The sequence below is a fragment of the Hylobates moloch genome, unplaced genomic scaffold, assembly GCF_009828535.3.
Source record: "Hylobates moloch isolate HMO894 unplaced genomic scaffold, HMol_V3 SCAFFOLD_20, whole genome shotgun sequence".
Classification (NCBI taxonomy): Eukaryota; Metazoa; Chordata; class Mammalia; order Primates; family Hylobatidae; genus Hylobates; species Hylobates moloch.
The window spans coordinates 35311274-35324618 of record NW_026652295.1 but is presented as its reverse complement, the minus strand read 5'-3'; the positions used below and the strand labels follow the sequence as shown (position 1 = coordinate 35324618).

Here is a 13345-nt window from a genome sequence, read left to right as displayed (position 1 = left end):
CTACTATACAGATAAACCTTGAGGACATTCTGCTATGTGAAATACACCAGTAACTAAAAGACAAATACTGTATGATTCCATTTCTATGAGGTATCTAGAGTAATCAAAGTTATAGAGACAGAAAGTAGAATAGGGATAGCCAGGGGCTGGGGAGAGGAAACTATGGGAGTTACTGTTCAATGGGTGCAGAATTTCAGTTTGGCAAGATGAAAGAAGCTTTGGAGATGGCTGGGGAAATGGTGGTACAACATCATGAATGTACTTAATGCCACTGAATAGCACATTTTAAAATAGTTAAAATGATAAATTTTCTGTTATGCATATTTGACCACTTTTTTTTTAAGTTGTGTTAGGGATACGCAAGGCTGTAGAAAGTTGGCTTATGTGGGCCGGGCGCGGTGGCTCACGCCTGTAATCCCAGCACTTTGGGAGGCTGAGGCGGGTGGATCACAAGGCCAGGAGATCGAGACCATCCTGGCTAACATGGTGAAACCCTGTCTCTACTAAAAAACACAAAAAATTAGCCGGGCGTGGTGCTGGGCGCCTGTAGTCCCAGCTACTTGGGAGGCTGAGGCAGGAGAATGGCGTGAACTCAAGAGGCGGAGCTTGCAGTGAGCCGAGATCGTGCCACTGCACTCCAGCCTGGGCGACAGAGTGAGACTCCATCTCAAAAAAAAAAAGAAAGTTAGCTTATGTGTATTTGTGAGCTTTGCTTGTCTGCTAAAATGCTTGTATAAGACAGTTCTCAATTATTTACCCTTAGTTCTTCCTGTGAAAGAGGTTAATTACACTGTTTAAAAGTGCAGTTAATACAGGCTGGGCATGGTGGCTCACACCTGTAATCCCAGCACTTTGGGAGGCCAAAGCGGGTGGATCACTTGAGGTCAGGAGTTCAAGACCAGCTTGGCCAACATAGTGAAACCCCGTCTCTACTAAAAATAGAAAAAAATCCTCCTGGCAAGGTGGCAGGCGTCTGTAATTCCAGCTAATTGGGTGGCTGAGGCACGAGAATAGCTTGAACCCGGAAGGCGGAGGTTGCAGCTGCACTACAGCCTGGACAACAGCGCAAAACCCTATCTCAAAACAACGGCAACAACAACAACAAAAGTTCAATTAACTACAGATGCTTGAGGCTTTACTAGGAGCAACAGCGACAGACAAACAAAACTTTGTCTGCAAGGAAAATGGGATGCACTGTTGTGTGAAAGTGTCTGGTTATTCTAGAACATGAAAAAGGATAAAAAGGCAAAACTTGAATGGATATAGAATGTTGTAGAAAGTTTGCTGAAAGAGAATTTTATTTGCCTTGATTTATAATGCCTGAGTCTGAAAATAAGCCATGAAATGTATTAACATTTTGTCAAATTTGGCCCAGTTTTAATAGGCTTAAAAATTGATAATAAATAGGCTTGGCACAGTTGCTCATGCCTGTAATCCCAGCACTTTGGGAGGCCGAGGCGGGTGGATTACCTGAGGTTAGGAGTTCAAGACCAGCCTGGTCAACATAGTGAAACCCATCTCTGCTAAAAATAAAAAAAAAAAAAATAGCCGGACGTGGTGGCAGGTGCCTGTAATCCCAGCTACTCAGGAGGCTGAGGCAGGGGAATCACTTGAACCCAGGAGGCAGAGGTTGCAGTGAGCCAAGATCACGCCATTGCACTCCAGCCTTGGTAACAAGAGTGAAACTGTCTCAAATAATAATAATAAAGATAAAAATAAATAAATAAAAATAAGTAAAAATAAATAAATAATAAAAACTCATGAAAATTTTATGGCCACATATTCTATTAAAGCAAAACTAGAATTTAGCTTTATCTCTACTAAAATAATAAATTGGTCTTAGAGCTCTTAGCAAGGGTTAAAAAGAGGCTAGTGTTTAGCTTCTGTATAAGCCTCCCAGATAACAGAGATGCCCTATCTCACCAGAATCATTTCTTCTGCTTTGTTTTGACCTTATTATGTCTTAATTATTTTAAAAAACAAAAAGCAAAGGTACTTCCCTTATAAAAAAGCTATCTGCTATTGCAATCGTATTACCTTCTTCTATATTTATTTCAAAATATTTTATTTTATTATTACTTTGACTAAATAGATAACAAAGTAATATTTCTTGGTCTCCCACGACCTCTTAATCTAGTGCCCAAATCTCCTCTAACGGCTCTTCTGATTTTGCCTTCCCAAGATCAGATCCTAAATTTAGAAAAAAATACAATAAAAATTTTAAGATATCTTTCTCTATATGTTTTAAATACTTCAGCACTATTGCAAGAGCATCATGGGAGGAACAATCAAATCAGAAGAGATATTCAGGCCTCCCTAGGCTAAATTTTCATAAGCAAAATGCTATTAATATCAATATTTCAGAAATTGCATGCTTTATGGGAAGGCCCTGGAGATTTTTCAGTGATTTTGCTATTTATAATATGTTCTTTTCTTTTTCTTTCTTGAGACAGGGTCTCACTCTGCCTCCCAGGCTGGAGTGCAGTGGTGTGATCATGGCTCACTGCAGCCTTGACCTCCCAGGCTCAAGCAATCCTCCCACCTTGGCCTCCCAAGTAGCTGGGACGACAGGTGCACACCACCACACCTGGCTAATTTTTTAAAACTTTTTATAGGATGGAATCTCGCCATATTGTCCAGACTGGTCTTGAATTTCTGGGCTCAAGTGATCCTCCTGCCTCAGCCTCCCAAAGTCCTGGGATTACAGGCAGTATGTTTTTATCTTCAGGGGGAAAACTGATCAAAACATTATGAAATGGTTGTGCCTTGTACCCCAGGAGAGAATTTCACTGTCCTCCATTCTGATATTATTAGGTAGTGTAATAAATAACCACAGCCTTTCAGTCTCGTTACTGGACACATTTCTCCTTTCCAATGCCTGCCTGAAGCCTCTGTTATAAGCTGTAGGCCACAGATTGTATCTTCAACAAAGAAAAACAAACTCAAAGTCTAGAGAAAAAGGACTGTACCAGGTTCTATGAGCTATTTATGCTTCACTTGGGTGTAGGCTTCCAAGCTGACACTGGATGTCCTTCTGACTGAGCTAGTAGACTGAGGATTCCTACAACTCTTTTGAGTCCGAAAGCAGACAGCTTACCCAAGATCCGGCAGAACAATAATTGATTACATGGCGTTGATTGAACAGCCGAAGGAAATCTAGTTATGGCTCTTTGTGGGCAATATAGTTGATATTATTTTTTATTGTTCTACTTTAATGGATCTGTGAGGAAGCTCTTTCCTGGTCTTCTTGAGCTGTCTCTAACCCTCAGTTTAGTAGATTATACTTTTTTTTTTTTTGAGACAGAGCCTCACTCTGCTCCGTCACCCAGGCTGGAGTGCAGTGGCGTGATCTCGGCTTACTGCAACCTCTGCCTCCCAGGTTGAAGTGATTCTCCTGCCTCAGCCTCCCAAGTAGCTAGGATTACAGACACACATTACAGCCTCCCAAGTAGCTAGGAATACAGAAAATAGACACCACGCCTGGCTAATTTTTGTATTTTTAATAGAGATGGGGTTTCACCATGTTGGCCAGGCTAGTCAGGAACTCCTAATCTCAGGTGATCTGCCCACCTCAGCCTTCCAAAATGCTGAGATTACAGGCGTCAGCCACCATGCCCTGCCAGATTATACTTTTGTAAACTGAAATTCAACGTTTCAAGTGGTATCTGAATCTCATTGACCCCCTCACAATTCATAAACCAATACTTTTAAGCCCGGGCATCATGGAGCAACCCGCAACCTGCCTCTATAAAAATTACAAAACATCAGCGGGGTATGGTGGCGCATGCCTGTAGTCCCAGCTACTCAAGAGGCTGAGGCGAGAGGATCACTTGAATCCAGGAGGCGGAGGTTGCAATGAGCCAAGATCGCACCACTGCACTCCAGCCTGGGTGAAAGAGCAAGACCCTGTCTCAAAAAAAAAAAATTACTTTTACAGACTCTCCTCACTTTCCATGGCAATATAATTGTTTGCACAGGTTCAACAGAATCTGTCCTCCTTTTTTATCAAGATATAATTGGATAAGTCAATTGCGCAATCAAGGCCTTACCTGGAGTGTCTTTTTATGGGATGTCCTCATTTAATCAGTTGTGACAAGCCTACTATAAGGAATGCTCATGGAGCCAATTCCTACAAAACTCTACCAGGAAGCTGGACCTGGAACCGCATGGATTGCTTCCTGGCAGAAGAGGGACCTTAGGAAAACCAGGGACCTCAAGAAGAGAGGAAGTCATTTAAATTTACAGGTGATGCAAGTGACATCTGGTGAAGAGAGTATCTTGGGCTTGCTTTTCTAGCCTTAGGATAGAAGTTGGGTGACCAACTCATCTTAGTTTGCCCAGGACTTTCCAATTTCAGCACTCAAAGTCCCACATCCCAGGTACCCCGTTAGTCCCTGGAAAACTGGAACAGTTGGTCACTCAATAGAACAACAAACTACAGAATTTTAAAAGTCCAACCAGGCTGGGCATGGCAGCTCACACCTGTAATCTCAGCAGGTGTGGAACCTGAGGTGGGGGGATTGCTTGAGGCCAGAAGTTAGACAACAGCTTGGGCAACATAGCAAGAAGTCATCTTTATAAAACATTTAAGAATCAGCCAGGCGTAGTAGCATGTGCCTTTAGTCCTAGCTACTTGGGAGCCTGAGGTGAGAGGATCGCTTCAGCCCAGGAGCTTGAGGCTGCAGTGAGCTATGATTGCACCACTGCACTCCATCCTGGGTAACAGAGTGAGATCCTATCTCTTAAAAAAAAGAAAATCCAACCTAAGATTCTGTATGAAAGCTTCCAGACAGAAGCTAAAATGTCTCAATACTGTCTCTATTTGTAGGGCAAATTCAAAGAGACTCACGTTTAATTATATCCTTGTTGCTCCTATGGAAATAAGCCAATGTAATGACAGCAGCCTTTTATACATCAAGAAAATGTTGGAGATTATCTATGATCACAGAAAAATTATCTGGCCGGGCACGGTGGCTCACGCCTGTAATCCCAGCACTTTGGGAGGCCGAGGCGGGTGGATCACCTGAAGTCAGGAGCTCGAGACCAGCCTGGCCAACATGGTGAAACCCCATCTCTACTAAACGTACAAAAACTAGCCAGGCGTGGTAGTGGGTGCAGGTAATCCCAGCTACTTTGGAGGCTGAAGCAGGAGAATCGTTTGAACCTGGGAGGCAGAGGTTGCAGTGAGCTGAGATCGTGCCTCTGAGATCGAGCTGAGAAGGAAGGAAAGAAGGAAGGAAGGAAGGAAGGAAGGAAGGAAGGAAGGAAGGAAGGAAGGAAGGAAGGAAGGGAGGGAGGGAGGGAGGGAATCTGAAACTTGAATATGAGGCAAAAAGAATGCTACCACAACCCATTGTTTACCTTTCGTGAAAAGTCCCAAACTTACTGAAGTTACTAGCAGAACAGATAGCCTGAAAGATTTATGGTCTGTTAGACATTAGCCATTTTAAGAATTGAACTCAGTAATTTTATCCTAATACTTTTCTGTCAAATTGCTGGCTTCTCAAATGCTCTTTGAACCAGTCATAACATCTTACTGGTTCCCTCATTCTTTTTTTTTTTTTTTTTTTTTTTGAGTTGGAGTCACCCAGGCTGGAGTGTAGTGGCATGATCTTGGCTCACTGCAACCTCCGCTTCCTCGGGCTCAAGCAATTCTCATGCTTCAGCCTCCCAAGTAGCTGGGATTACAGGCACCTACCACCATGCCTGGCTAATTTTTGTATTTTTAGTAGAGACGGGGTTTCACCATCCTGGCCAGGTTGGTCTCGAACTCCTGACCTCAAGTGATCCGCCCGCCTTGGCCACCGAAAGTGCTGGGATTACAGGCATGAACCACAACACCTGGCCACCCTAAGACTCTTCAGGGGGACACACAACCATGGCTGATCTTATGTTTCATTGAAGTTTACGGTCATTGACATGGTTTGATTTCCAGGGCTCCGACTGCTTCCCAAGATAAATATCCTTGCTTAATGAGCCTAAAATTATACCATTTGCAAATTACTTCTTTGGCTTAAAGTACTTTCACTGGTTAAAAGACAAATGTCTCTGGAAAAGGGCAACACATAAAGCCTTACCTGTCATTTTCACATTAGTATAAACACATCCCTAGAGTTTTCTGAGAGCTCTAAATGAGAGAAAGGGGCAGGGGTAGGCAAGCCCTGCCTTCCTGTGATGGGGGAGAGGGGGTGTCAGGAGCTGTGGAAAAGGGATTCAGCGTTCAAATGGGGGTCTTGGGCTCACCGCCAGGTCCTCGCGGGTGACAAAGCCCCTCTCCTTGGCACCGCAGTCCTGGAAGAAGGCCTGCAGTTCTGCCGCTGCCTGAGAGGACCAAGACTCTGGCTCTGGGGCCACTGCGGCGTCTTCAGCATCAGCTGGCTCTCTTGTCTGCCGCCGCCGGCTGGAGCCCAGCTTCCGGACTTTTCGAGACGTTCCCTGTCCAGTCTCCATGGTGCGTTGGCCCTGGGGACAGAGGAGTGAGGGGCACTGGGCTGCTGGACAGTCACGCCCTCTCATGGCTCAAAACCCTCCCCTGGCTCCCATCACCCCTGGAAGACAATCCACTGTGGCTGCCAAAGCCCTGCCTGATGGTGTCCCACCGGGTCCTCTGACCTTGTCGCCCAGCCGCCTCATGGCCTCTCGTCCATTCTGCTCAACGCCTTTACCCTAAGTTGCCTCTACCTGGAGTGCCCTTCTCCAAGCTACCCACATGCCCTCATCTGTTCAGGCTACTACTCAACTATCAAAGTCCTCTCCGACCATTAGAGAGTATACCCTATTCACCCCATGCAGAATCCATCTCGGGTTTTGACCTGGAGGGTGCTTACGCAGGGTGTTCCAGGATCTAGCTGACCGAAGGGCCATAAGCAGCTTCTGAGCCATCTCTCTGGTGATCTTCTCGCTCATTAACTCATCTCAGCTGCGTCAGGGATCCCTCCACCGACGCCTCCTCCCCTGTCAGCCTCACCTCTCCTCCAGCCTTTTCTCTCCAGCACCGTGTCCCTAGTCCTTCGACACACGCAGCACGGAATCAGTAGCGCCCCTATGCGGCTCTTAGGGCCCCACATGACATGGCCTCAGCTTCATCCACCCCACCCCTGTGCCCTTGGGGTCCATGGCAACACCACTCAACCACTCATGGTTCCTGTGATTCCTGATTCCCTCCCACCCTGCTCCCTTTGCCCCAAACTCCTCAACCCTCTCACTCCCTTACATAGTTAATACCTTTTGCTTCCTCACCTTACAGGCTGCCTCCTCCAAGAAGCCTTCCCTGCAGTCACCCCTGCATTCAAGCTGGGCTCAGTGCCCCCTTGTCTGTGACCCTGCTATGGTTTGAATGTGTTCCCCAAAGTTCATGTGTTGGAAACTTGATCCCCAATGAGGCAGTGTTGGGTGATGGGGCCTGTTGGGAATTGTTTGGGTCATGGGGGCGCCATCCTCATGAATGGATGAATGCCATTATTGTAAAAGTGAGTTCCCTGTTAAAAGATGGACTCAGACCCTCGTGCTCTCTGTCATCCTTCTGCCTTCCACCACGGGAAGACGCCACAAGAAGGCCCACGCCAGATTCTACCTCCTCAATCTTGAACTTTCTAGCCTCCAGAACGATGAGGAAATAAATTTCTGTTCTATGTAAATTTCCCATTCTATGGTATCTGCTGTAGCAGTACAAACAGACTAAGGCAGGCTCCATGCTTCCCCAGCTGTGGATATCACTGTTTATCTAGGTCCATACTGCTCCCCGCCCCTTAGCACATGTTAGGTGCTCAAGTAAGGGATGTCAAATTCATTGTTCATTCACCTGTCACTGAATGTCTTAGTTCAGTCAATTGATAAGGATTTTGATGGTTGGGCATTCCTCCAGGTGAGGCCCCTGGGGTGAGGAAAAGAGAGGCTGTGGTTTGGAAGGGATAAAGTCTCAGCCTGCCTTGGGGGAACAAGTCTGGGGCCCATAAAGCTAGGGGATGAGAAGGACTTGATGTCCAGACAGACAGGGCAGCTTCCTGCAGGTGGCGGGACTTGTGCAGGTGCTACAGGAGGCATCGAAGATTTGGAATCAGTAAACAGTGTGTGTGAAGGAATCGAGGCAGAAGAGTAAGGCTCATGCCCAGGAGACGGAGGAGACATCTCCCCTGGGTGTTCTCTGTTGAGGCCAAAGGCCACAGACAGGCTGGGTGGAGTGGTTAGAGGGCTCTGCTTTAGGCATCATAGGCTCATTCCAGGGGGTCATTCCACGGCCTCCCCTTGGGCAAGCTTCCCAAGGGGAACTGCACAGGTTGCACAGAACTTGGATGAAGCAATTTCTCATCCTGAGGAGGCCCCAAACTTCAAACAGAAGTACATTCTCTCTCTCTCTCTCCGCCCCCCCTTCAAAGTCTGTTTCAGATGAAGTTTTAAGATCATAAATGTAAAACCGCAGTGGTGAGCTGAAGTCCACTATTAGGGGCTTGTGAGGACCAACTGTGCACACCTCTTCCTATCTCAGCAGCTTGGAATCAGCCACTGTGGGAGTATTGGCACCATGGGAATCAGCAAATGCTATGAATCAGGTCTCCTGCCCCCACCAAAGAATAGTCACCAGCACACCTCTTCTGAAGACTTTCATCTGCCCCAACCTTTCCCACCCTCTATCATGCACATAAGCAACAAGCATTTACCGAGCGCCAACTGAATGCCGGTACAGTGCTAAGCAGGCCTGCCGCAATCCATGTGTTTCCTTTAAGCAAATTAGGAAAAGGTACTTCCTGCTGGCAGACACAGCCCAGTGCCAGGGCTCATGGTTTGACAAGTGGAATGTGGGCTGGATTCCAGTCCCCATGCACCCCCTTGGCTGGGCATCCTTGTGCAGGACACACCTTGCACACCCCAGCAGAGTCCCTGGCACTGCAGGTAGAGGTGTGACTAACTCCTGGTCTCCCCTAGGGGCCCTCACAGCCTCATGCAGGAGACACAAACATAATTACAGTGCAGCACAGAAGGGGCAGCCTACCTGTGTGTCAGGTGCTGGGAGAGCACTGAAAAAGGAGCAACTCACTGATCAGGGTGTCAGAGAGGGCTTCCTGGGGGAGGTGACATAGCTTAGCAGTGAGCTCCAGGGCAGGAGAGATTATATTTAACCCTGATGCCCTCATAGTACCCAGCCTTGCTTAGGATATGTACTGGGCTCTCAACCCACTTCCTCTGCTGATTCACTGTCCCCTAGAATGTGGAATGTTCTAACAGACAACTGAGTAGACTCAGAAAATATCAGGGCCAGACACAGTGGCTCACACCTCTAATCCTGACACTTTGGGAGGCCAAGGCAGGTGGATTACTTGAAGCCAGGAGTTCGAGACCAGCCTGGGCAACATGATGAAACTCCATCTCCATCAAAAACAAAAAATTAGCCAGGCATGGTGGCATGCGCTTGAAGTTCCAGCTATTAGGGAGGTTGAGGTGGGACAATCACTTGAGCCCAAGAGGCACAGGTTGCAGTAAGCCAAGATTGCACCACTGCACTCTAGCCTAGGCAACAGAGTGAGACACTGTCTCAAAAAAAAAAGTCTTTCTAATAAAAAGCAGGGAGGCAAAAAAGCCAAGAATGAGGAATAAGATTCTAAGGGTTAGAATAGGGAAGTCCCCATGCTTATCCAACTGGCCTTCACCCAGTAACTCTCACCCCTAATTCACCCCATGTTGCCCCATGGAAACAGTGAACACATAGACACCCCTCCTTGGGCCCAGAGGCCTTCCACACCTGAAAGCCACCATCTATCTCCATTCCCCATCCCCCTAAGAGGGGAGCCCCCTCCCTCCATGGGCCTATGACCCTTCTTCAGTGGCTAATGGGGTTTGGTCTGGCAGTTCCAGCCTTGTAGGTTACACTCAAAGAAAGACTCCCTGTAGAATAGAAGGGGATTAATAAACAAAACAACAACAACAACATAAGCTGGGCATGGTGGCCTGTAATCCCAGCCTCGGGAGGCTGAGGCGAGAGGATCACTTGAGCCCAGGAGTTCAAGACCAGCCTGGGCAATGTAGCGAGACCCTGTCTCTACAAAATAAAATAAAACTAGCTGGGCATGGTGGTGTGCCTGTAGTCCTAGCTACTTGGGAGGCTGAGATGGGAGGATCACTTGAGCCCAGGAGGTCAAAACTGCAGTGAGCTATGATTCACCACTGCACTCCAGCCTGGGCAACAGAGTGAGATTCTGTCTCAAAAAAATAAAAAAGTAAAAATAAAAGAAAGACTCACAGAGCCTCAGTACTATAAGAGGGTCAGTCCCACTCTCGTGACCTGGAGATGCAGAAAACGAGGCTCAAGAGAGAAAGTGACTTCCAGTCCCATTGCTGTGAAGTCAGCAGACCTCTGCTTCCAGCTCTGCTGCCCGTGGGCTGTGCAACCTTAGGGAAGTCAATCAGCATCTCTGTGCCTGAGTTTCCTCACTGGAAACTTAGGACTAATATCTCTCACACGGGGTTGCTGTGAGGATTAGGCAAGATAATTAAAGTTGAAACACCAGTTCCCATTCCCCAGCATAGCCCACCTCCCTTTCCAGCTTCACTTTCTCTTAGCACTTGTCACCTTCCCAGAATAGAGAGGCTTTTGCTCATCTTTGTTGTAAATTTTCCTTCTCCTCATGCTGAAATAGAGGCCTCACGTGAATAGGGAGTTGACCCTTCTGTTCACTGCTCTATCCCAAGAGCCTAGAACAGTGCTTGGCACACAGTTGGTACTCTGCAAATATTAGCTGAATATGTGATTCACATAAAGCATTTAGGAGTGCGCTTGGTATCAGTGACTACCAGGTAAAGGTAGCAATGACAACAGTGGCGATGACATTGATAAAGGTGAATTCTATTTGAGGCACATAAAAGCCAGGTTCCGTGCAGATACAACTGATCCCATTTGACAGATGAGGAAACTGAGGGAGGTTCCAAGAGGCAGAGTGACCTGCCCAAGCCTTGATGTCAGTGGTAGAACCACAGCAGACTCTGCTCTTCTGATGGGTCATGGGATGGACTTCCCCAAGGCTACAGAGGTGGCTCTTCCCGGGCAGAAGGCCCCTCTGGGGATGACAAACGCCCAGTGGAGTAGCCCTGAGTGGGACAAGGGCTTTGGAGCAGGGTGGGCGTTGACAGGCTTGGCTCCTGTGGTGACGCCCAGTGTCTCGTGTACTTCCGGCAACGGAGCTAACATGGCCAAGGGAGCAAGATAAGATTCCCTGTGCAGAAGCCTCCAGAAGCAAAGTCCACTGTGACATGAGTGTCACATCGCAGCTTGCCAGGCTCCCACAAGTGTAGGAAGTTAGAATCCTGGAAGAAATTCCCTGCAGCCACATCCTAGGACATGTGGCATTCTTGACATTCCTTTCTGGGAGTTCCTAGCCAAGCTGCACCTCCACGGCCCATTTCTGGCAGTCCCCTGGCATTTTTTAAAAAAAAATAGTACCTTTCAGATGCCTCGCCTGCCCCACCTCAGCATCTGCCCTCTCTGCCAGTCAATCCTTCTCTCCCAGGAGGGGTACTCAGCCACCCGCTCCCTGCCTGTCAGGTGGCCTGGGGCAGGAAGGCAGCAGGTGTCCTCCAGCCATCGCCACCTCAAAATCAGTCCCTTGTCACCATCAGGTGGGATGGTGCACTCACCCCTCGTGCCTTCACATTCAGATCCCTGACAGCACCCCCACGGCCTGACAGCATACCTTAAAAACAGCCTGTGTCCCTTCTAGGCCAGGCCTGGTCCCTCAGAGACAGCAAGGACACCCTTCAGGCAATACACAAATGTACACATGCAAACGTGTACGCACACACACCCTCCTTGGTCATCACCCTCACCCTCCACTCCCTCACTGTCAGCCTCTGCGTCAGACACAGCACCCCTCACGGCCATTCCATCATTCCGTTCTGCATGTGCAAATACCATTGCCCAGCACACATCCCTCCGAGTCAGCCGGCAGGGCCACCCTGCCAGTGCCCTTCTCCTCCACCACTTTCCCCTTAGTGCATCCTCATGCCTCACATCCTTAAGAGTGGGGGACCCCTTCATGGCTAGGACAGACATACAGCCCCTCAGCATGACCATCTCTGCCCACATCCCTCACCTGAGAAATCGCATAAGGCTTGAAGCCAAACATGAGAGCAAATGAACCCCAAGCGCCTGCGGGAATCCACTCCCACCTTGGTATTCTGTTAGGCAGCAGGCACCACAGGCTGCCCACCAGGAAGTGGAAGCCAGAGAAGAAGGGTGGGGTGGGGCAGCGGCAGATTACAACCTGGCATGGGCCCTGCCTGGGGCCTCCAGGTGTCCATCACTCTCTCACCAAAGGGCGCTCAGAACTGGGTCTGCTCTCCACTTGGCTGGCTTCAATAGCTATAAATAACAGCCACGGTCGCTAAACCCCAATTGTCCAAGTCAGTGGGCCTGAGAGACACCTAGTGTCTTATTCCAGTCTACTTATCCTCACTCCTCCCCTCCTAACTAATAGAGAAACTGAGGCTCTGAGAAACCAGCCGTAAATAGCCATTTACGGGTAGTGACATACCCCAGCCTCCTGCCCAAGTGCTTTCCCATCCCCTCCCTTAGACCACGCAGAGAGCTCCAAATACAGGGGAAAAGAGGGCTCTGCCCTTTGCACCCTTGACATAGAAACTAAACAGGGGCCGGGCGCGGTGGCTCACGCCTGTAATCCCAGCACTTTGGGAGGCCGAGGCGGGCGGATCACGAGGTCAGGAGATCGAGACCACGAGACCATGGTGAAACCCCGTCTCTACTAAAAATACAAAAAAAAAATTAGCCGGGCGTGGTGGCGGGCGCCTGTAGTCCCAGCTACTCGGAGAGGCTGAGGCAGAAGAATGGCGTGAACCCGGGAAGCGGAGCTTGCAGTGAGCCGAGATTGCGCCACTGCACTCCAGCCTGGGCAACAGAGCGAGACTCCGTCTCAAAAAAAAAAAAAGAAACTAAACAGGGACCCCAGCTCCCTCCCCCGTCCTCAACCTTCCAAAGAAAAAGAAGCATTGCAACCTAGGGATGGTTCCTACCTCTCAAAGGCTCCCAGTGGAACGCACAGCCCTGGGCTCTGGGACCTGCTGGTGGGGTGACTGCTGCCCTGCGGATCCCACGAGCTCTAGAACAGTTAACAGTCTTGTCTTGCTTAATCTCCCTTTCCGTTCCCCAGCGAGCCAATCTCCTGTGCTCATCTACAGGACTTCCTGTGGAAGCGACCACTGGTGGCCCTTTCACAATTTTGCCTGGCACACCCAGGCATCCCCGCCCTGGTTGGTGTCTTGAAGTGGAGAATGCTGGAGCTGGCAGGGAGGTCCTCCTAGCAGAGGCTCCGAAGAGTGAGAGGGACGGCTCAAGATCACC

At 48.6% G+C, this 13345-nt stretch overlaps 1 protein-coding gene across 1 annotated transcript in view; it reads right to left on the bottom strand.

The window, feature by feature from the left end:
• RAB44 (RAB44, member RAS oncogene family) overlaps positions 1-13107 on the bottom strand; it is a 35658-nt gene extending 22551 nt beyond the window's left edge. The window contains exons 1-2 of the mRNA XM_032141694.1: positions 13018-13107; positions 6244-6462 (exon numbers count right to left, since the gene is read on the bottom strand). Coding sequence (XP_031997585.1) covers positions 6244-6450 — 207 coding nt within the window. The 5' untranslated portion in view covers positions 6451-6462; positions 13018-13107. The remainder of the gene's footprint in view (positions 1-6243; positions 6463-13017) is intronic.
• Positions 13108-13345: the final 238 nt, after the last annotated feature.